The 24,594-nt window shown below is 42.1% G+C and overlaps 1 protein-coding gene across 3 annotated transcripts in view; it reads right to left on the bottom strand.

Annotated features, from left to right (window-relative positions):
- Window positions 1-13,574: 13,574 nt before the first annotated feature.
- Window positions 13,575-24,594, bottom strand: part of TGFB2 (transforming growth factor beta 2) — an 81,463-nt gene continuing 70,443 nt past the window's right edge. For 2 of the 3 annotated variants that reach the window (XM_026517318.4, XM_026517316.4), the window contains 4 exons: window positions 24,467-24,577; window positions 22,640-22,817; window positions 21,293-21,446; window positions 13,575-18,287 (listed from right to left, as the gene is read on the bottom strand). In XM_026517318.4, the coding sequence (XP_026373103.1) occupies window positions 18,129-18,287; window positions 21,293-21,446; window positions 22,640-22,817; window positions 24,467-24,577 (602 nt within the window). In that variant the 3' untranslated portion in view covers window positions 13,575-18,128. Of the gene's footprint in view, window positions 18,288-21,292; window positions 21,447-22,639; window positions 22,818-24,466; window positions 24,578-24,594 lie in introns of those variants that run through there. The other variant, XM_044390655.3, reaches the window with a different exon arrangement.

The following is a 24,594-nucleotide window of genomic DNA, read 5'->3' as shown; positions in this document are numbered from 1 at the left end:
TCGGCTGGATTGCACAGGGCTTAAGAGCGTAGGTTTGGAGACAGTTGCCTGCTTTAATATTAGCTCCTCCACTTGAGCCCTAGGTGACTTTGGCCCATCTATTTGACTTCTCATCATCCCACACTCCTCATCTGAAAAATGGGGACTACAACAGAAGCAATCATAGGGTCATCATAAAGACCAGTCTTCAGAACTGGTGGGCTGCAGCAAAAAGAGAGACAGCAGATAGGGGTTCAGTAATTGAGAGCAGAGGAGAAGGAGGGGAAATTCTGTCTGGCAACCTGTGCAAACTCCTGTGATTGATTATAAAATTGAGCTCTGAGCTCACTGGCAGACAGAATAAGAATAGATCATTCATTCCTCATATTCTCTCATCATCTCATTAAAGAAAGCCTCCCATTATATCAGGAAAGACTTGTATTCTATTAGCAGTTGACTTTAAGAGGAATTATTGTATGGTCTTTTACATGTGGGACCAAAAAGAACATAGTAGGGATTATATTTTAAATATTTACCAGAACACAGATGTTTCTGGCAATCATCTTATGTCTTCTCTTCACGCTCTCCAAGTACATAATTACTTGCTTTTAAAATTGAATACTATCTGTCAAAACAAACTTAAATCACCGCCATACAACAGATTATCCTTGATTTTGCAGCTTTTAGTTGCTTTATCATAAGTCTGTGTGTTTTAATATACTATTTCATTTCACTGCTATATATAATTCCTACTTAGAGGTTCTTGATAGATGTTAAAGAACAAAATTCAGCTGAGTGAAATTTAAAGATCTTATTGGCTTTATGCAGTGATTCACGAATCAGGCAGCACCCCATTGGACAGCAGACAGAACAAAGCTCCAAAAAAGTTGTATAGTTCCAGAAGCTTTTATAGAGCAAAGTGAGCAGGAACAAGGAAGTTATTCTGGGCAAAAGCAAACAGGTTCTTATTGTAAAATTACTTTTCTTATATGAAGCGAAGAACCCTGTTAGGTAACTTGTGCAGGCAAGCACTGATTGGTTAACCTAAGCTTTCCTTTTCTGGGAAATCCAAGCATAGAAAGGTGGGTAAGTTTTGGTTTGCTGATATGGGGCTTAGCATGAGGGATTCCATCTTGGGCTCAGTCTGGTTCTTTTAACAGAGATCATGCATGAAATTTGTTCCCCTGGAGAAGAGAACATAAGCATAAAAATAGGGGGAATATAGTACATTGATTATGATATGAAAACCAATTTTTTTATAAAACTTGAAAAAAATAAATTGAAAACAAGATTGCACTGAGCTTATTAAACATGCTTAAGAATAGTTGAAAGCTCTTCATAAGCTATGTACCCCAAGCTGACAACAACTAAAGACACTTCTTCCCTGTCTCATCTGTATTGTCCTTGTATTGAGTCCCCAAGTCTCTTTATATAACACTTTGCTCCTCCCAGAGTCGCCAAGCTCCAGCTACTTGAAAACATTAATGTTGCATTTTTAAATGACATCTCACATTTAGATTTTCTATTAATCCAAACAGCTCTATTAATGCATCTCTGTAATTAAAGCTGCATAGATACCAAGAGGATAAAAACAGCTCAGTGATCAGAACCAGGCCCCTAGAAATACAGAAAGTTCCAAAACCATCCATGGAACAGGCTTCCTTTTTGAACAGCTGGTTTATGTTGCAAAAGATCACTGAGAGCTCAAGATAGCATTTTCTTTGTATATGAGACTTGTGAGTAAGAGTTAACAAGACCCATAGTTAGGAAATGACATCACAAGTTTCCAAGGGGGGTGTGGATTTACTTTGTAATTTGTGTGCTTACTGGTGTTTCTGATAGTGACTGTCTAGTCACGGGGGGTGGGAATAGGGAGGTCCTTTTCACACCACCTACAGCGTACTTCCGTGGGGTGAGGGCTGCTTTGGGGCTCATTGTGAGAGTATTGGAGGTGACTTAAAGTTCTAAAGTCCTCAGCTCTTGAGGAACAGTCCCCGAGTTTTGCAGGTTCAACTTCAGGTGGTCATGTCCAAGTACCAGCCACGTCACAGAGGACCCAACACACTCAGCCTGGGGGGTGGGGAGGGGGAGGGATTTAGGCAGGAGAAATGGTGACCCGGTAAAAGAGCCCAGCGTACAAGTTGAGGAAGAAATTTCTGCTCTGAGGCTCCGTGCATGACTCCAATTGGTTCCCTTTATTGGTAAAGTTTTTCTTTGTGGGTTTTCTTTCTGGTCTACTGAGGACTTGACCAATAGCCCATGGAATGTGTCAGCTCTAATTGCCTGTGTGGATTGGCACAAGTCGTGCCTCAAAATTGGAATGTTGTCACATATAACATAGTCCTGCAGAGGAAGAAATGTGGCCTGGAAAATGTTTTATCCAAACATTCCTTAAAAGCAATTGTGTTCTGCCATGGGAAGGGGTGGACAACCTTTACCAGCTGAGCAAGTGGCCAGGAGGCCGGAGTCTCCACACGTGTCAGGACGCTGCTCCCTCCCTGGGGCCCCTAAAAAAGCAGACTTCCTCTTCCCTCTCAGGACATCAGACAATGGCCGACTGCGCTCGGAGGCGCTCCGGCACAGTCGTCGCCAAGGGCAGCTTTCCAAAAGAAGCGGGTAACTGGAGAGCTGTGAAGACAGATGAGGCATCGATGGGCCTGGGCTTTGCTTTGGGGTGAGCCTCCTAATTGGTCAGCGGCTTACCCAAGTGTTGCCTGATGGGCAGGTAAGAGCTGCCAGGCACACCTCACTGGAACAAGTTGGAGGAAAGCGTGGAAGCTGTCTTCAGGGGGAGATTTGCCACCACGAGAGACGCCATGAGCTCAGGATACTATGTGATTAGGGAGATGGAGAAGTAACACCGACGCTGAGGGAGCATCTGTGAGGTGCCAGGCACTGTGAGTTGGCATTTTTGCCAATATTATCTCAGGGCTCTGAAGGTCAAGCACTCACATTCTCTTGCAGTGTCTGTTTTCTTTAGAAATAAACTGTGGCAATCTGGTTCCTGTGAACCAATTAAGCGGTAAATATCGGGCCATGCAGACAAATCAGTGCTTTGCTTATTCACTCTATTTCCCTCTGCACCTGGCAGACAGGTGCTGGGCGAGAAAACCAGATGCTTGAACCAAATACTACCACGTAGTCGGGAAAACATTCATTTCCCATGTCATAAGCCCAGATGCTATTCCTCTTACCTTAGAAATATATCTCATTAGGGGCGCCTGGGTGGCACAGCGGTTAAGCATCTGCCTTTGGCTCAGGGCGTGATCCCGGCGTTATGGGATCGAGCCCCACATCAGGCTCCTCCGCTATGAGCCTGCTTCTTCCTCTCCCACTCCCCCTGCTTGTGTTCCCTCTCTCGCTGGCTGTCTCTATCTCTGTCGAATAAATAAATAAAATCTTTAAAAAAAAAAAAAAGAAATATACCTGATTAAAGGCACCTAGACAGACACCAAAGCATTGCTGAAAATACAGAACCTAGTTATTTTGGCTACCTAAAACGAATCTACTAGTTGACTGACTTAAGTTTCTGAAAAATGAGCAAAATCAAGTTGCTCTTTTTGTCATGAGAGAGTGAGTTGAATGGAGACTAGTAGCAAAGCCAGAACTCTGTATCCATTGGAGAGAGACAATCAAGAGCTGCCACCAGGGAAGGACTCTCTACAAGAGAAACTCTCCAGAAAGTTCCCATAGAAAAACTCAGACCCACAGGAAATGTCTAGTTGAGATGATGGATCGCAGACCACCCCACTTGCCAAACTTCCATTTCAACCTCTTGCAGCCACCATCACGTGAAGAAACAATTCTCCTTTTCGTCCTGGAATACATCTTTTTTGGGAAATGACAAACTATGGTCTTCTAAACATTTCATGTTTGATATTTGACATTTTCCCAAGAGACCTAACCCTACTCTCACTGTGCAATGGAATGGAGATAAAGATGCTTCTTTTTTTAGAGAAGGACAACGTTGCTCTTGGAAGGCCGGGGAGATAAGCAAGCAGAGTAGAGAATGGGGCAGAAACAATCGAGATCCCCAGAGAAGTGAGTGTGAGTCTGTCACCACCTGACATTATTGATACTTACTTTCAGACTGATAGTCTTTCAAATATTTGCATGGTCTAGAAACTGTGTCTCCTGAAATGGTTCCGTTTTCACGAACACTTTTTCATAAATCGAATCCCCTGGGCTAGACAGTAATTGACAGAAGCTGGCATTAGATGCTGCATCATTACCTGGAAGATTTTTTTTTTAACTATAAAATTCCCTTTCCCTTGCCCAAAGTGATCTGAGTCCGTAGGTCAGGTTTGCACCTAGGGATCTTTAATTTTAAAAGCTCTCTGGGTGCCACCGTTGTGTGCCCTGGCTTGGGACCACTGGGGGCAGGTGGAGTGCCTGTGCACAGGGGAGTGTGACAGTTTTGCTCTACCCCACAATTGTAGATTTTTCAAACTGTCTTACAAAGAGGACTGAATAACAGAGTTTGGTCTAATTGGTCCAAATCTTTCTCTATTTTTGGCCGAAATATCCAGCCATTAGCGGATTGGTGGAGCCCATTTTGTATATACTTTATTATCCCTTGAACGTTCCCAGGAATAAGTAGTCTTTTCCTCATACTTCTGAGTTAAATGGCTGTAGGTTGAATTGTGTCCCCTCAAAAAAGATCCGTGGGAATCCTAATTCCCAGTATCTCAGAATGTGACCTTACTTGGAGACAAGGTCTTTACAGAACTAATTAAGTTAAAATGAGATCATTAGGGTGGGCCTTAATCCAACATGACTGGTGTCTTTGTTAAAAGGGGAAATTTGGACCCAGAGATAAACACGCTGGAGGAAAGATGATGGTAAAAGACACAGAAAAAAGATGGCCGTCCGTAAACCAAGGAGAGAGGCCTGCTTAGAATAGATCCTTCCCTTGCAGCCCCCAGAATGAACCAAGCCTGCGAACACTCTTTGATTTTGACCTCCTAGCCTCCAGAACTGTGAGGGAATGAATTTATGTTGTTAAGCCTCCCAGTTAGTTTGTGGAGCTTTGTTACGGGAGCCTTAGGAAACGAACACAAAAACATCAGCCAATATTTGGTGGCCCAGCCTCCATCTACCTTCCTAATAAACGTAGCATTTCTCCTGCGTAATTATGTTTTCCTAGTATAAGGAGTCTTGCTGGGAGGGTAACTCCCTTTTGCTACCCCATCATAGAAGCCAAGGGAACCAGATTTTTCTTCTAAATTCCCATGTTCTAGCAAAGGAATTGGCCCATGACCTAAGCTCAGCCAATCAGATGCCATCTTCCGGGACTTCGCATCTTGAGGGAGGGAAGCACGGATGAAGAGAGCATGAGGGAGCTCTGCAGCCTCTGTGGCAGCAGTGGGTAGCTCAGCAGCACCTCCACTGGCTGTTCCCACAGCAGAAAGTTGGTTTCTTCTTCCTTCTTCCAGTTCTTCCAGTTCTTCCAGAGCTTCCTTGGTCCCTGCTAATCCCCAAGATGGGTCTCCCTGAAACCTTGTTGTTGTTGTTGTTGTTGATGTTGTTGTTTTTATAGAGGGGTGGGGCAGAGGGAGAGGGAGAGAGAGAATCTTAAGCATGTCCAGCGAGGAGCCCAACTTGGGACTTGATCTCACAATCCTGAGATCATGACCTGAGCCGAAATCAAGAGTCAGACACTTCCAACTGAGCCACCTAGGTGCCCCGTGAATCCTGTTTTTTGAGCAACATATGAAATTATCAATAGTCAATCTTTTTTTGACCTACAAAAAAGCCAATTTCATGTGGTTCAACCCAATAATTTTGCCAGTCATTTTTCTGTTGTTTGTTGCTAAAAAGCTCAATGAACCTCCAATGCGTCTCACACATACATTATTATAACCCACTAATACAATTTCCAGGTGTCTGTCTTACCCATACCACTATATTCCCAATCCCTGTAGAGTGCTTATCATATCATAGGTGCTCAATAAATATTTAATGATTTGATCACTTTTGACTTTCAGCTTGTATTTTAGTTATTTATAGATCTCTTTCCGGAGTCTGTGAGAACGTTGTGGCTGGAGATTGCGAATTTATCATCTCTGAATCTCCAGCAGTTTATACAGTTTCTGGTAATATGAGACATTGTTGAATGACTGAACTCACTAAAAAAGTATTTTTTTAATAAAAAGGATCCATGCAAATCATCTAGTTAATTTTTTCTTTTTACTTACAGAAGCTCTTTGTTGTATCAATAACTTAAAAGTCCTGCAGCTAACTTCTTAATTTCAAAGACAAAAATAGTGATTGTTACTGTTATCATTACTGTAATCACCTTAATTGATGGATTAAAATGGCAGTAATTATCTTTATTACCTTTCATGGTTCTGGGTATTGACTGAGCTCAGCTGAGTAGTATTTGCCTGAGGTTCTTTGTGCAGAAGAAGTCAATGACTCTGGAAATATCTGAAGCCTTCTTCACTCATATATGTGACAGTTGCTGTTGACTGTCAGCTAGGCTCTCAGCTGAGGCTGTTGGCTGGAACACTCAAACATGGTCTGTCCATGTGGTTTGGATTTCCTTACAGCATGGTAACCAGTTTCCAAGAACAAGCGTCTGACGAGAACCAGATAAAAGCTGTTACCTTTTATGATCAAGGCTTGGATATCATGTAGTATCACTTCCATTACAGTCCCAAGCCCAGCCAGATCCAGGGGGACAAGACATGTACCCCATAAGGAATGGGAAGAGTATCCATTTCATGATGTAAAATGGGCATGTGGGATGGGATATATGGTGGCAGCCATTTTAAAAAAATATAATCCACCAGAGTCTGCCCTCTGACTACAATGATTCACATCCCTCCCCAAATGCCACATACACTCAACCCCTCCTTCAAAACTTCCACGTCTCATGCCTTAAGCCTGAAGTCCAGGATTTTGTCATTTAAATAAGATCTAAATATGGATGAAGCTCAGGTGAAAATCCTTGGGTACATCATCCTGAGTACTCTTTGTCTTGATCTGAAGACCTATAAACTCAATGTCCAATGTAAGGCAGGAAGAATATGCTTTCTTTCCCTGAAGGAGGTAAGAGTTTCACAACTAAGTAGGAAGGAGATCAGAGGCAACTTGATTAGGGTGTGGAAGATGACAAGAGGACCATGATCCCATGACCTTGGTCAGGTTTGAGGAGCATCCCTGTCCCCACTTTCCAGACAGTAAGCCTCATGGGGCAAACATGGGAGCTGAACTGTGGAAAAACAATGGCTGAAGGAGATGTTTGAAAGGATGAAGCTAGGGTAGCATCAGAGAGTTCTATGAACTCAGCGTGAGTCAAGAAAAACAGGCAAGAGCTTCCAACCCCTCTGAAAAAGGCACAGAAATGAGAGAGTCAGCCAACCACAGGAGACAGGGGATTGGGATGTGAACAACGTAAAGCGTGTCTTCCTGACAACAAGAAGGACACGACAGGTCCTCTGACCTCAGGAGCACATAAAGCAAGCACAGAGGGCATGGTGGGTCTGGGCCTGTTTTCCCTGAAATCCATTCCTCACTGTTCCTTTTCTCTGTCCTCTGACATGGGGAAGCTAATCCTTACAGGTTGCATTTCTCTGATTCCCATCTCACCTGGCTTCCTACCGAGTTTAACCACGGGAGATGCTGACAGGACAGAGGGCAAGGGGAAGAAAGAATCTAGGGAAATTCTATCCTACTTTGCCTCAGACAACATTTCCAGTAAAGGTTGTGTGCACTTCAAAGCACCAGCCCCCAACAGAGAGAGGCCACTCGGATGCAGCCTGAGCTCTGGTAACACTGCTTCCTCACCTGTGCCTCTGGCGTAGGGGTGATGCTAACTTTCTGCTGCTGCTAACCTTTGGGCTGCCTTGAAGGGCCCTATGTAGTTCCTCATCTCTTCCTTCCCCTGGGCAACCAGTTCTGCATACCAAATTTCTACTGCAAACACCAGTGGTTTTATTTTCTTGTTTGACCTCCTCTGATACAGAAGGCCATGTCCAAGATGGGTTATGATACACTCTGGGGATCAGTGAAGAGGAAAGAGTACCACAGTCCAAATACGTGCCTCCTGCAGATCCCATAAGCCTCCTCCAGGACCCACATGATACTTGGGGACCAGGGAAAGAAGAGGAGTGGGCAGAGCAAATCCAATGCTGAATAATTAGCCAAAAGAAACAGCTTTTAAGATGAAGCAATATAGTTCTCTTTACTTGGCAGGCTTAATTGTTCTGCTACCTGAACAAAATGAGAGGCTTATAAGTTAAGTGGATTCAGTCACAGAAACATAAAATTCCTTTCTTCTCGTCTGAATACTTAGCCTTAAAATGAACATCTACCATGTTAAGGATTTTAAATTTGCCCTATATGCAATGGCAACACTTTGAAGGGTTTTAAGCAGGGGCTGACATATTTGATCATTGCTTGAGAAAGATCTTCTTGCCGAACTGTGAAGAATGTTTTCAAGGGAACAAGATAAGAGACAGACAGACCTGTTTGTCTTTTTATAATAGCGGAAATTGAGGGGTCCAGATGTGGCCTTCCTTAAGGATTTGAGCAATTTGGTCATAGAGAAGGACAGCTGTATACGCCTCCAATAAATATTCTTATTAATAAAGATGACAATACAATTCCTTTTCCTTTGTTTTCAAGTACAGATCCCAAAACAAAATTTTTTAAAGACTTTGAGGAAAATACTACCAATATGAATGCAGAAAAGAAACCATTAAAGCCTGCTTTCCCAGAGACCGAAGACTTCTGAGCACATGGGGAATGATAAATCCAAACGCAGTTGTCATTGGGGCCTTTATAATAGACACAAATTAACACACAATCTGCTTTAAGAGGCCCTCTGGTTGGAGTAAATTTTAGAAATATTCTCACTTTGGCTACTGTGCAGCGAGAGGGTCATTTTAGAAACTCATCACAGTTATTACACACTGTTTAAGAATTCTTCATTGCCTCATGAAACCCTTGATAACTAACAAATGTTGAGGAAGTTTTTGTTGAGATCAGAGTTTCTCAATTACAGCAATATTGACATTCTTTGGCCATCGAATTCTTTATGGAGCGAGGCCATCCCATCCATCGTAGGATGTTTGGTTGTATCCTTGGCCTTTCCCCACCAGAAGCAAGGAGGACTTTCTGAATTGTAACAACCAAAATGTCTCCAGATCTTGTCAAATGTCCCAGGGGCAAGGGGGCAAAACTGCTCCTGGCTCAGAATCCCTGGAACTGGGATTAGATGGAATAAGTGACCCATGGGGAATATAAATCAAGACACACGCGCTTGTAAGTCGTAGTGATTTGGTAGATGATGGCATGGCGGGCAACAAAACTAATGACAATGAAAATTTGGTTCATTCGAAACTATGAGCTCCTGGGATGCAGAACTAGTTACCACTGACTTTCAAGGATTATAGGTAGTGGAATAAACATCAGAAGCCCTGTTTGCTGGTCCTCCATCTGCAGAGATAACATTGTTCAGTCATCCTTCATTATGAAAAGCTGTTTATCAATTCTCTCGAATGAATTTGCAGTGTTGGGTTATCTCACACAGGGGTTTATATTCCAGCCTTTTCTCTGATTGGCTTTGCCCATTGACAGGCTCTGATGGAGAAAGCATTTCGGGAAGTAGGGGCTCTTCTTTCTCCTATACCTATCAAATCAAGCCAAAGAAGTGGCTACTGATTCTGCCTCCTTCAGAGATGGAAACCACGTCTCAGTGCTGGCAACAGGGAAGGTGCCGTGTGAGAGCACATTCTAGCATCTTTCAGGTTTTCACTGGAGTGAAATCCCTGCTCAAACAGAATTTGCTGAGGGCATAGTTTACTGACATGGCCTGTTTTGTTCACTTTTATGAACGTAAAACTTAGAATCTGGCATGCAGGATAAGCTCGGTAATTATCTGTCAAATGAATGATGCTTCCTGCTCTCTGGTACCAATCATAGAAACACACAGGAGAGCAACCTACAAATCAGGGGAAAAAAATTACAAAGTACTTTATAAATCACCTAATTCAATGCTTTTGTTTTATTGAAGAAGGATGTACTGAGAAGGCTGATTTCTTGGCGTCCCAGATAGTACCTCAGGGGCAGAGCTGGGGCTCCAACCCTATTCTAGGACTTTCCTCAATTTAACAAACATTTGTCAAGTTTCTAGGAGCTAAACTGTGTACTAGATGCTGGAACACAAGATAAATAAGGACTGGTCCAAAATAGGAAACACAGGATTGGGAGGGCTCACTGTTCTGAGGGAGAACCCTGGGGGTGGGATGTGACTATTCCCAAAACCCAGGGCAGCAGGACAGAGACAGAGAACAAAGGGCCACTTCTTCCAGTCACATCATTTATGCAAGCAGCAGGTTGGCTTTTAAAGACTCCCAGTGAAAGACAAGAGCACCGTGGGATTTCTCCTTTGAATCTTCTGCTTGAATTTAAGCCCAGTTGACCAATTTGTTCTGTATTTCTCACTGCATTTGTTCGGTTGCTTTGGTATCACACACACACACATCAAACTCTTGGACTAAATGTAAGCTGCTCATGAAGTTGGTGCTCAGGGTCCCTCACTTCCCTTCCTGTCCCTTTTCCCATGTCCCCTCCCCTGCCCCTTCCATTGTGCCCCAAAGTATACCCTGATACCACTGTTCCAGATCCCTGATCAAGAGTAAATAAATCAAAATCAATCCAAGCACCTCTGGGTTGCAATTGGTTCTTGTGCCACACCACTGACAATATTGAAATACACACACACACACACACACACACACACACACACACACACACACACTTAGGGAAAAATCGTATGGGAATAATTCCTCATTGTTGACCATCAGAGGCTGTAACAAGTAGGCAGTACTCAGAGGGATTGCCAGACCTCCCTGGGGCTCCATCACGCCTGCCACAGAAGCTTCTATCTACCTCACCTCTGTAGGAATCCGAATGTGGCCAGTGGTTTATCGGAACACCAGGATATGAGCGAGGGGAAGACGTACACACGATGATGCGACATTTGATACGTCGCAAAATGAACCACCACCACTTGATTTAAAGTTCTCAGTTTTCTGTACTGTTTAATTTAATTTTGTTTCAAATGAAGAAATTAGTGTTACACCCATATTTGAGGACAAGCCAAACTGCATGACTTCACATTGCCTTTAGAACAGTATTGGATTACATAACTTCTTAGCTTGTTTGCTCCCAACATCCTGAGATTTGGAATTTTCTATATGATTCAGAATGGAGATTTGGGCCTGAGGAGAGGGTTTCCATCTCTGGGGCTGGCCAGACCTTTATGATGTCACCTGAGTAACACATCTGTGTTCTTTCAGTTGGGTTGGCACCTATAGGAGAGAAAATCCCACTTTGGGAGAAAAGCCTGAGAGATTATATTGGGCCTTTTTCTTTCCCACTAATTTCTTGCCTTGCTCTTTAATTACGTCTGTTCTCTTAGGCTGACTGATTTCCCTAGTCTTGATCACACAGTACAGAGTCTCCCTCAGTACATTCTGTTCCCTTCACTAGGTCTCAGCCCAACGACAGGAACACACTCATCTCTTCTCCAAACAGCCATTACTTGCTTGAAATAAAGAAACCAACTCAAAGTATTTCAGGGAAATAAAGACACCATCAGGAAAAAAAAGTAAAGCAGTTCTTTCATTTAAAGAAGGTCATTGAAAAGCATTCTTTTTATAATTTCAGATAATAACTTTAATAAATTACTCATAGCTATTGATACAATGGTCAAATATGCATCTTAACAATTCTCCACTCTCACAGGATCTAGTTTGATGTTTCAAAAGAGGTATAAAAATAACATTTCCTTTATTGTCTCTGACCTGGAATATTAGTGAAACCAGGGTCTTATTTTCCTTTTTTCAGCACATAAAATGCAGTTGCAGAGACAAGGGGAGGACAGAGAACAGAGCAACTGATTTAAACTGATTTAAAACCGATTTTTAGCAGATTAGCAATAAAGAGATGAAATTCAGTTGTAGCCAGAATTACAAGGTAAGAGTCTTTGATAGAAACAAAAGCATGTGTGAGCTTCAAGCCCAGAGGCAAGTTTGCAGTGAAGCTCTTAAAATTTACAATGTCCCGGCTTTGCCCATTTTTATGGGCCCTTTCTAAGGCTCTGAATCTAATTTCGTATTTGTAATTTTGATTTTGTAAGAAAAAATATATACATAACAAAAACACAAGTCCACCCTTCTGTGAGTTTCTGGAACCCAAAGCCTTGATGTTTCCATCTAAGGCCTCTAAGCAAAGGAAGCTCAGCACAACTTACTTACAGATAGAAAAGTAATGTCTTCTCAAGACTGGTAACTGAAATGAGCACAATGAGTGTTTTGATTTGTTTTCCCCCTTAAACACAGCAGAAAAGTTGTCACAGGTATATCAGTGATGATTTCTATGGACTGAAAACACTTAATACAATAGTCTAACGACCCTAGAAGTGGGTTGTACTGTCCCACCTAGTGGCTTTGCTGGTATGTAACCGCTGATTTTCTTAAGAGTTTTGTCGGTGGGGCTTGTATAATATTTGCATTTTCATGACCATATTAGTAAATCAGTGCCAACCGTTAGGTTGAACCCAAGAGAATTGCCAACATACAACAAATTACGACCCACAAAAGCAGTTTTAGAGGGTCTGGCCTCGTATTATTCCACTGTATGTTAATTACAAAAACAAAAGCTGGTCGAATAGCTTATGGGAAGAGTTTAGCCTTTGTTTCTAAAGAGAGCTGCTTCCAAATTCTACACTAGAGCTGTCCAATAAGAGAGAGAACTTCCGGTTTCTGGTTCTGCATAGAAAGAGCTGGGAAGTGGCCACTTCATCTTCACAACTAGTACAACGCTGAACAGGCTGAAAAATCAGTAAGTCTCCTTGGATCCCTGAGAGAGGAGAAAACTGCAGGCAAATACAGGCCACCACAGCTGCCAAGACCAGAGACTCACAAGCAGGCACCAGTGCAGGAACCATTGCTGGAGTGGGAAAACCAGAAGCATAACTGACGAATTGCAGAAGGCTCAGTACAAACAACTCTGAGAGTTAAGAACTCTGGAGGGACCCAGTCACAGGGGAGCCCCCACAATATTGTGAAGATTTACCTCCAGGAGCTCTACCACATTCCCAGAGTAAGCACCTGGTAGTACATCCAGCGGGGAGAGGGTGCAAGGTGCCATTTTGAAATATACCCACGCACTCTGTTCTGAGCATGGCCCCCTCCTCAGGGGAAACTAATTAACCAAAGGCTCTAGCTTTACCAGTACGTCATGTCTAGCTATCAAGAAAAAAATTACAAGGCATACTAAAAGGCAAAACACAATTTGAAGAGAGGCAGCAAACATCAGAATCAGACTGGGCAGGGATATTGACATGACCAGATCGGGAATTTAAAACAATTTTGATTACTATGCTAAGGGCTCTAAAGGATAAAGTAGACAGCATGCAAGAACAGATAGCTGGGCAATGTAAGCAGAGAGATGGAAATCCTAAGAAAGAACCAAAAGAAATGCTGGAGAAAGAGAACAGAAGGTAACAAAAGTAAGCCACATATGTAATTTTAAATTTTATGGTAATGATATTTAAAAAAAAGTAAAAGAAACAAGTGCAATTAATTTTAATAATATACTTTATTTAATCCCATATATCCAAAATAGTATTATTCAGACATGTAATCAAGATAAAAAATGAATGAGACATTTTACATTCTTGTTTGGGTATGGTCTTTGAAAACTGCTGTGCATTTTACACTTCGTTATATCTCAGCTCAGATTAGACATATTTCCACTGCTCGAAAGCCACATACGCCTAGCAGCTAATGTACTGGACAATGAAATTCTAGACCCTTCCTTTACAAACCGAGGGATCTTGCACACATGATTTAACCATTCTGCACCTGCTTATTTCCCTGCAAAATGGAGCTATATTAAAAAAACAAAAACAAGGACAAAAAACTCCAAAACAACAAAATTAAAAAAAACCCCAAAACCCCACCTACATCACAGGGTATTACGTGAGGTTAAATAGGTTAACAGGAGCTGGTAGGAGCTCAGCAAACCACAGTTCTATCACCATCTTAGGAAGTGGGTCATTCAGTTATAGCCACTCTGTCTCTTTTACTTTGAACTTTGGTTTAGTTGGTAGACATGAGCAAAGATTTACAGGAATATCTACCCCACTGTTTTAAACAATTTCCTGTCAGACATGGAACCAAAAGTGTAACAAATAGAATTAGAGAATATTCTCAGAAATAACTGATGGCTTGATCCGTTTATGAGAAGAAGAGGCTCGAGGGTTTACACATTCCCTCTCAAGACCGGGAAGTACGGGCCCAGGTTACAGTCTGAATACAAACAGCTCATTAGAATAGAATCGCCAAGAAGCCAAAACCAGAACGAGTTGAGAAATATATTAAGACTACAGTTTACTGATCATCAACTATGGGCCAAACGCCAAGGGAAATACTTCTCATACGTAGATTCACTTAACCCCAGGAACACAAAAACAAACGTGCAACCCCCTGCAAAGCATGTAGTCTCTTCCTCTTTTACAAAATAAAGAAACAAGGCTCAGACTGGCTGACAAACTTGCCCAAGTTGGTATTAGGTGACTCTCTTCATTACCTGCTACCCTCCTTTCCTTACTCATCACTCGAAGGTGATGTGGGCTGGGGCGATAGGCCTGGTACTGGCCACCTTGCAGAGAGGCAGGAAATCACTGTGTGCGAGTGAAACACTTCCTTTATCTGCGAGTTAATATAGACGATGAAACACAGATGATCGTAGAAAAGGGACCATTTTCCATTACACCGAAACACTTACATTGATGGGTTGTTTCTATGTGAGGTTTCGACAATGGGCACAAACTGGTTTTTCCATCAGATAAAGCAAGACAACCAGATTGAGCCACAACGACTTTTTTTATTAGTTCCATTTATTACGAGACTGGCAACTCACTTGTGAAGGCCGGTCTTGAAGGAAACGGCCAAAGCCCTTTGCGGGAATAGGGGTTTTTCGGTGCAGGGATCCGGAGGAACGGAGAGAAGTAGCTGCTCCCAGCACCAATCCCGAAGAGCACGTGGCTCTTGTTATATCTGGCTGGCTCAGCAACCATCCAAGTTATGGGGCTACGGGGGATACTGTCTAGACCAGTTCTTTTGGCCCTGGGGTTGGCAGAACATAGAACCAGAAAGCCAAGGCATGGTTCAAACAACTCTCTGCATTTTTTCTGGTAGACAGTCAAGCTGGATGGAAACTAAATCTCAAACAATTACCAAATGGCAATAAACAAGAGAATAAAAAGACTGCACAGGGCTTTCTTCAGCCCTTGGTAGATACATCCTGGCTCATGAGCTATAAAACATGACATTTCTGGAGTGAATATCCTTGAGAATAAAAGCACAATCTTAAAGATGTAGGACTTTCCCGGCTCGAGATGATTCTCAGGGCAGTAGAGGTGTTCTCTAGTCTCAGTGATAATCCCGTGATAGGAAAAACGCATCGACATACAATTGAAATAATTTATTTACCACTAGAGCACCACAAAACAGACATACATCATGTTTAAAATACAGCGTAATCAGTCATCAAAATACAAAACAGCTATTCTTATATTCCATTTTTTTAAACCATGCCAACCATAAAATTGTACTGCTGCTTAACATATAAAAACCACCGCCCCACCCCCCACCCGTATACTAACATCTTCCCCTTACCGCCCACCTCCCTCCCCACCCACGGCAATATTTACTTATGGGAAATAAAGACCTTACAGAACCCCCAAACTAAAAAAAAAAAAAAAAAAAAAAAAAAAAAAAGATTCAAGAGATCTTAAAATAGAGCATTTAAAATATTATCAGTGCATTCATGAGGAAAGACAAAATAATACAAAACAAAAGTTCATTCTATCTGAGAGGAAAATGCCTGCAGAAATAAAAGTGATTTACATAGAATTAAAAGAAAACGGAAGGAAAAAAATCAACACACTCATTTCTGGGATCGGGTTATACCCAACACAAGGGTCGTTTACTACCATGGCATCCCCTCTCTTGCTTTTCCAGTTTTCAAACCTGCGAATCCAATTTGTCATTTAACTAACGGTCAGGAAATGTCAAACAACTGGACTAAATCAAACAACTTCACTTGGACCCACACCTCACCATGCTGGCCTCTAGGTGACACTGCAAATACGCCATCGTTTTACCTATTAATTTTTTTATCTTCAAGCCAAGGAAGGGACAACCGGCAAACCGACACCTCCTACCGACCTTGACGGAACGTTACCTTCTCTGCAACGATGTGGCAAATCATTCATTTATGAAAGCAAGGTACATTCTAGCCTCAGATCTAGGTAACTCTCATTCAGAGGGAAAAACAGAATTTCTTGATCATGGGCGTATTTGGCTTGTACTTCTAACAACCATCCAAGAACATGTATGGAAACCCCAACTTTAGTGAATCAACTAAGTGACTACGCTGAGTGGGCTTTTTTTTTTCTCCCTTAAAAAAAAAAAATCAACTAAAATGTCAATCTTTCCATTTCCCCCTGAACACGAAAAACCTGATTAAAGGAAAAGACGTCTCCTATGAACTGTCCGATCTCTACGAACCATAGAATTCTGTGAACCTACCCATTAAACCAAGTTGGAGGAAGCTGTCTTCACTCAGCCACGAAGATTCTGAGTCTCAGTCAGATCCTGAGGCCCTTGCTAAAACGAAAATATTTCAGCTCAGTGATCTATACATCTATCATAGTCCCCAATTTTCCTAACACAGAAGCTGGTTAACATCTGAATTGATTAGTAACGATGCTTAGATGAAGAAAGACTACTGAACTTGAATCGATCCTTTTTATAAAAGAAAAACGAAAGGACAAGTGGACTCAGGTAGCTTATGTCATAATATTGGACAATGCACAAAGCACAGTGGAGAAATTACTGTAAAACACATATTTGTAGTGCAAGACAAACTATAGGGGCTTTCCTCCAAAGCCCTGGCCAGCTAAAGGGAACACACAGGTCTGAGTGATCGTTAAAAAGAGCCGCAATTTAAGTCCAATCTAAATCATAGTTGACATTATTACAGAACATTAAAAATATGGTAAAAATTTACACATTACATGTAAAGTAGTTAATGTTCTGATTTAATAGTTTGCGAAAGAGATCTGCGGATGTGTTTCCAATTATAGCGGCTTCTCTACCCATCTATTATAAGAATGTAGGTATGGTTACATATACGGAAATGAAGAAAAACCTATACAGCAATACTTTAAGGTCTGAAGTTGGACCGACACGTATCAAAACATTTCAACATGTCACTGGTTTACTAAACTGACAAAGAGCCATTTACAATTAAAAAGAAAAAAAAATCTTACAGACTTATTCTGACGGAAAGTTTCCTTTATTAACAGGCTTTTCAGTTTTGAACCTTACAAGAAGCTTCCTCACGCAGCTGGTACATAGCATGTGTTTGCAGGGTCTTTATCTTAACGTAGACTTGCTTGCTCATATAATAACTCGCTTGGGTTTTCATCCCGTTAACATGACCTCTTTTTTTTCTGGCTCGTTTGAGTTCAAGTTCCTTAAGCCATCCATGAGTTCCTGGCAAAGCATTTGGTCTCCACTTTATACACCTGTTTTATTTTCCAAGGGCAATGAAATGTTCATTATATAGTAACACACAATAAATAACTCACTGTTAACTCTAACGGTAAGAATGGGGAGGGTGCCTATTGCATAGCAATACAGAAAAATCAGGTGAGGCATGGGATAGGAACGGTATGTACAGCAACTCCACTGAATGGGATTTTCCTGTTTGGTTTTTTTCCTTTCACATAATTAACACTAACAAATTCTTCCAGTGTTTATTTTTTTCTTAAAAAAAAAAAAAGGTTTCGCTTCTTGTCTCTCTCACTTACAGAGTAGGTGAAATGGAGAATAAAGCCTTCAATTTGTTTTGTTTTCTTTTGTTTCAGATGCCAGTTTTAACAAACAGAACACAGACTTCCAAAGTGTTTGAACTAGTACCGCTTTTTTCAAATTTTTTTTAACACTGTTGAAGCGAGGCTCTCTTACGTTTTCTTGTTACAAACATTGTCATTGTTCTTGTCCTCCTCCTCCTGGTCATTGTCACCATGGGATTATCATCTTGCCACTTTTCCAAGAATCTTAGCTGCATTTGCAAGACTTTACGATCATATTAGAGAGTTGTTCAATCTTGGGTGTTTTGCCAATGTAGTAGAGAATGGTTAGCGGTTCTAAATCCTGGGACACGCAGCAAGGAGAAGCAGATGCTTCTGGATTTATGGTATTATATAGGCTGAGAACCTGAAAGGACATAGGAAAGAGAACGTAGGAAAAGACCCAGAAAAGGGGGGGGGGGCGCAATTACTTTAAAAAGAACCATTCCATAGCGCCATGGTGTTACCTTATCCGTCACAGCACTCAGGAGACAATTTAAAGTAGTTGGGGTTTACAATTTCCTTCTCTTAACCCCCAATTATGGTCAACTTGGTATGTGTTCCTAGTAATCACTGAATTCATCATTTTCCTACAGAATCCTTTCCTCATGCATCGTAAACAAATGATTTTGTAAAAGCTCAGATTGCACAAAATCGCTCATTCAACAGATTTTACAGTTTCCCCAATAATTCTTGACTTTGATCACTGCATTGCCGCACACACTTGCCAGGCCCTCGAAAAACTTGGTCCTCTTAGTATTTGCTCCGGTGTCTACACTTCCTTGTAACCGAGTGTCTATTTCCAATTCCCACCAAGGTTGGAGTTCCCTTAAGCTCAGAGACTCTATGGACTTTGTTTTGACCTCATAGCCCTAAGAAGGCAAAATGAGACTGCTGTGTTCTGTGAAGAAGTGAATACACGAAGTAGAAGAATTACAGGCTTGATTAAAACTCCCATCAGAGCTTTAATCTACCCTTAGGTATAGAAAGAAACGTGTCTGCATGTGAACCCTCTCTGTGCTGTGTCTTTGTGGGCCAATTTAATGTCACCTACATTTTCGTTTAAAAGAAAAAAGATACAAGTATTTTCATTTATTATTGCTTCCTAAATATGAGTAAGAATTAAGCAGTTAAGAGCTAATTAAGAATGACACCAGGGCGCCTGCGTGGTTCAGTGGGTTAAGCGTCTGCCTTTGGCTCAGGTCATGATCCTGGGGTCCCGGGATCGAGCCCCGCATCGGCTCCCTGCTCACCAGGGAGTCTGCTTCTCCCTCTGCCCCACCCCCCCACATGTGCTCACTCTCATGTGCGTGCTCTCCCTCTCTCAAAAATAAATAAAAATCCTTAAAAAAAAAGAATGACACTAAAAGCAAGCTCTATTTTTAATTATTCACTTTCTTACATTTTGCTTAAAACAACAACAGTAGTAATAATCAACCCCTCCATTAGATTTCACGTGGTAAATGGTCGTGCTTAAGTTGGAGGGCAGATAGCCAGTCCCAGAGTGGAAAGAAGAGAAAGTTCTAGAGCTAGTCCCATATCCTTAACTCCGTTTTATATCGAAGGGGGTTTGGGACTTTTACCAATGGAAGTATGTAGGCTCCCCAGTGATGATAAAGAGACATTTCCAAGGATGCCATTAATGTGTTAGTCAAACAGCAAGTGACCTTTTCCTCGAGATTCACTGCGAGTTTTTCAGCCTAAGACAGAAGATCTGTTCAGTGTGGCAACACTGACTACTTTATTAAGCTACCTCTGGCTTCTTGGGTTGCCGTCCAAACCACATATTTGTGACCATGACAGTTATTCTTCGTCTCTCCTTGAAAAACAAGCACGGTCTCAGCCTTCACACACTCCCTCTGTGTATCGGGGAGGGGAATTATGTTTCTATTTGGCACTGGGGCCTTGCCCACATTATAGCTACTGTTGCCACGGCCCAGTTGAAACAGCCTGGCCAGAGAGCTCAGACAAAGGGACAGGCATGAGCAAGCTTTCCTCACATGGCCAAGCACATGGTCAGCCTGGAGTGCCAAAATCTACAGGGGAGTTGGGAAAACAGCTGAAGGAAGGAGAGCCCTAGTTGCCAATTTAAAGCCTAGCATATGTAGGCATGTACAAATAAATAGACTTCATGTTCTACTAGCACGTGATTTTTCAAAGGAATTAGAGAGGAATTTTATAAGACAGATTGTCTAAAATAATTGATAACCCCCAAACTCTTGAATTGAGCCGAGCACATTATGTGATCCTTTTGGCAATAGACTCATTTTCCTACCCTGCAGTGAAGGCAATTTTTCTAATGCCTCTTTAATAAGGAGATTTACAGAGGCATAACCCCAATGTGTAGCCACATTTCAGGAATTAGACTCAGTAAGACAGAGCAAACGGAGTCCTTGGTTATAAAACAAGGAAGCCTGCATTCCAAGTTTTGGTTTGTCACCAACTGCTTGATCCTGGCCAAGTCATTTACACGATCTAGACCCCAATTTCTTTAAGTAAAGTGAAATGTTTGGACAAGATAATTTATGAAGTCCTTTCTATCTCTAAAATGCTACATTATGAGGTACCAGGAAAAAGCATTAGGACAAGCATCATTATGACACAGAAAAAGTCTTTGCTGATCTGGGCTATAACCCATGGCCTCCCATCCAGGACTGGCCCTCTGAATTAGCTTTCTAACCTCCCTGAAGTAATCTGACAAAATATTTAGATTCTTGTGTACTTTAGAGATATTCAAAAAGACTTGGAAATACTAATTTTCAAATCATTTTCTCTTATTTCATCTTTTTGCTCTTTATAGCTGCTCTTGAGTTTGGCATTGTTATTTTAAAGACCATTTTAACATAAACATTCCATTTTACTGATAAGAAATTGAGGTATTGAGATTTCGAGAAGTCAAATGACTTTTTAATTGCCATACACTAGTGAGTCACTATGCCAAAGCATCAACCCAGGTCCTCAAAGTTCTTTCCACTGTGACAGTCCTTGATGTAGATGATGACAGCCCCTTTTTTTAAATGGGGACCTAGGTCCCTTCACATCCAAGCTGTACATGACCCCAAGTGATATATTGCTTCCAAAAGATTTTCAATAGCTACCAATTGCTTACAATATAAAATAAAGAAAAAAATTCCCAAAACTGCCTTCTGATTGCTTATCATTGAATTGGGAAGGCAAAACCTACTCTTCAAACTGATCAGTGTTATTTCTGATTTCACCCACTCCCCATATTCTTCTTCACCACTCAAGAGGATTTCTCCAGGACCCATTCATGTGTGATGCTGAACAGGCACCAGGCTAATCAGAATTCACTGGACATACTATCGGCAGGTACACATCAGCAACTCAGAAGAGACAGAGGCAAATACTTACCCTACTGTGCTGAGTGTCCGAACTCCATAAATATGGGCACGCTCCAGCACAGAAGTTGGCATTGTACCCTTTAGGTTCATGTATCCATTTCCACCCAAGATCCCTCTTGAAATCTATGTAAAGTGGACGGAGGCAGCAATTATCCTGCACATTTCTGTTAGAAGAAAGAGCAGTGGAGATTTTACAGCTGATTTCCTCCCATCCCTCATTCCAAGCCAGAAAAATGACTCCTTCACTCATTCAAACAGCATCCAATGAGCAAGTATCATGGGCTAGGTTTCAATGGTTTTATAGTAATCTCAAATGACTTTCACGATGGAATGTCATGGTGACCTGCTGGACTACTTTCCCTTAGGAATTCTATACCCCTAGTCCCTTGGCTGTGACCTTGAAAATCAAACCTTTTCCTTGAATGACCAGATAGAAGTAGAGGGGAGGCTGAAGAGACCAATTCCCCCCTTCCAACCAACACTGGGCAGTTTTGCCAGTCAGCCTCGATTGCCCTTTCAAATATAAAACGAATGAAGTACAATAGCTATTTTCAAAGAACCATCTGAGGCCTTTTCCTTTGAGAATGAATCCATTATTGCATCTCATGTCGCTAGACCCGGGAATGAGCCAGAGATCAAGACACGTGGAGCCTCGCTCAGTGCAACCTCTGACTCTGGCGAGCAAAAAAAAAGCCATTTGACTCATGAACTCTTGGAGCACTTTATCAGTGAGGACCCCTCACTGTCCCATAGCTCCCCAAATAAGGAAAGAAACTTCCTCTTAGGAGGCTTGATAAGAAACCACAGGAGAACACTCACACTCTCTCCTCCATGAACTCTTACAGGAGGAGGAAATAAATTTGTGTTGCTTTCACCTCTCTCAGATTCTGCAGCTAATGACACAATAAATAGCATTCTTCTTCTATTTCTCTCATCTCTGTGAAAAAGGGTATGGCCATGGGCACTGTACTGTGGGGGGTGAGGCTTCATACAGATGGTGAGTCTTTCCAGTTAAGGATCTGCCATCATACCCCTCAAGTAACCTTATATTTGCTCGGGGGAGCAGGGAGCTCATTTTCTTCTTCAGCCCCAAAGTGCTTCAGAGGTATGTGGGAAAAAACTTCAGGGGAATAATTTTCTGACATCATACTTGGTTCATTGCAAGGGGCTGAGGAATACCACACAGAAAACCCGTTCGAAGCCTCTGGGAAGAATGCCGTTAGGAAGTATGGCGGCTATCTTGTACTATACCTGGCCTTAAGCAATGAGTGGAGTTTAGGTCAACTTATAAACAAAGACAAAGGCAGTGTAAGAGGTAACAGATGTAAGTACTTTGTTTTATTTTTATTTCCTTTACCTAAAACAATAGGCTGCATCCAAAGCACGCTTCTTCCGCCGGTTGGACTGTTGTGACTCAAGTCTGTAGGAGGGCAACAACATTAGCAGGAGATGTGGGGTCTTCCCACTGTTTTTTTTCCTAGTGGACTTTATAGTTTTCTGATCACCACTGGTATATGTGGAGGTGCCATCAATACCTTGAAAAAATGCATTTGGGTAACAAACATTTAGCTTTACCTTCATCAAATATAACCAGCCATTCTTTTTTCCTTTGTATCTTGTCACAAACAGCCGTGATGACCTCACAACAGCATCATCAGCTGGCTACCGTCATTCCCCACGGAAATAGACATGGCATGAGGAGACAATCGCAGGCGACAATGAACGCTTCTCACTGAGGCGCCTGTCAGGAGGCAGTTCAGTGTCCAAGGCAGGGCTGTTGGTTATGAAGGTCACTACAGAAGAAGCCTTTGACCATAGTCCAAGGGCAACCTAGGTAGTTTATTTTAGTCAACCCTCAGTGCAGGCTGTGTTCAGCCCCTCAGCGACTGAACGCACAGCAAAAGAACATGCCTTGTCACCCGCCAGTTCCCTCTCTTCCTCAGACTACTCAACTCAAAAGACTTTCCTCATGAACACAACCCGAGACTTACACGAAACTGCAGTGAATTAGGTTCAAGTGAAACAGAAGTCACCCTTACCTAATGCTATTTGGGGAAGCTGTGAAGAAAGGGCTTTTTCATTTATTTTATGGCATCCTCAACACTTTCCTGATTCCTTCTGAGATTTAGAAACTCGAGCTCCCCAAAGCATGCTCAAGAGACTGCCAGTTTAAGCATTTAATCTCCACACTCTAGAGAATCATGGCTAGGTTAGAGACTGAAATAAATCTCTGGACCTCCGGGAGTATTTTTCCATGAGCAAGGGCCACTGTAGCCTTCTGCAAGTGGATGGAGGTCCCGGGTGGCGGTAGCTGGGGAAGGGGAGTCAGCTCCCTGGTGAGGTGGTATGGGGTCACTGTGGCACGAGCACACGGCCGGCTTCCCTCTTACCTCACATTGTCCAAATTGGTTAGCTAATCGGGGAAGCAACTCCAACCCTTGGCATCTCCTCATTCTCCTTGACCTTTGGCTAATCACTGAGAGATGAGCAGGAACAGGGAAAAACTAAAGCCTCCTTATGTCTTTATAAACTATTCTAAAAGTCCAGTCAGGAAGCCACTGGAAATACTGGGCACCAGCTAGAAACAGTGGAGGAGACAATCACAGGCGACAATGAACGCTTCTCACTGAGGCGCCTATCAGGAGGCAGTTCAGTGTCCAAGGAAGGGCTGTTGGTTATGAAGGTCACTACAGAAGAAGCCTTTGACCACAGTCCAAGGGCAATGATACATGCAAGGTGAGGTAAAGAGGGTATGGTATGAGGGGATTCCCAAGTGAAATACGGTTGTAGGCCTCCTGACATTGCGCTTGGGGCATTATCAATGGATGCCCTTGAATGTACGCTATCTTCTGCTATCATATCAGCATAGCTGGAATGTTGTCTTGCTTAAATGAAGAATAAAGGGCTTAACTGACTAATAGTTTGGAAAGTTGATGAATGAGTCAGTTAGGACTGCCAAGTCTTCACTGGGCATGGAGCAGTGTAAACAGGTCCCAATTGCTTGGTCCCAATCCTTTCTGCCTTTATATAGATCTTTCTCCAACCTTATCTTTACCCAAAGAATTACAGCTCCCCAGGTCTCACCAAACAATCCCGTTTTCACATGCAAACCGACTTCACCCCCCATGAGATTATCAATATAGGCCCTTCCCTCCCCCACGTCGTATGACCAAGTTTCAATTACCTGCAAATCTTGCTTCTAGCTCTTCGCTTTTATTGGGAATGATGTAATTATTAGATGGTACAAAGGTGCAGCAGGGACAGTGCAAACTTATTTTAAATCCCAGGTTTCTGTCTGGAAAACATGAAGTC

This window comes from Ursus arctos, unplaced genomic scaffold, assembly GCF_023065955.2.
Source record: "Ursus arctos isolate Adak ecotype North America unplaced genomic scaffold, UrsArc2.0 scaffold_2, whole genome shotgun sequence".
In the NCBI taxonomy this organism is placed as follows: Eukaryota; Metazoa; Chordata; class Mammalia; order Carnivora; family Ursidae; genus Ursus; species Ursus arctos.
The sequence above is the reverse complement of the archived record's forward strand: the minus strand, read 5'-3'. Positions and strand labels throughout refer to the sequence as shown.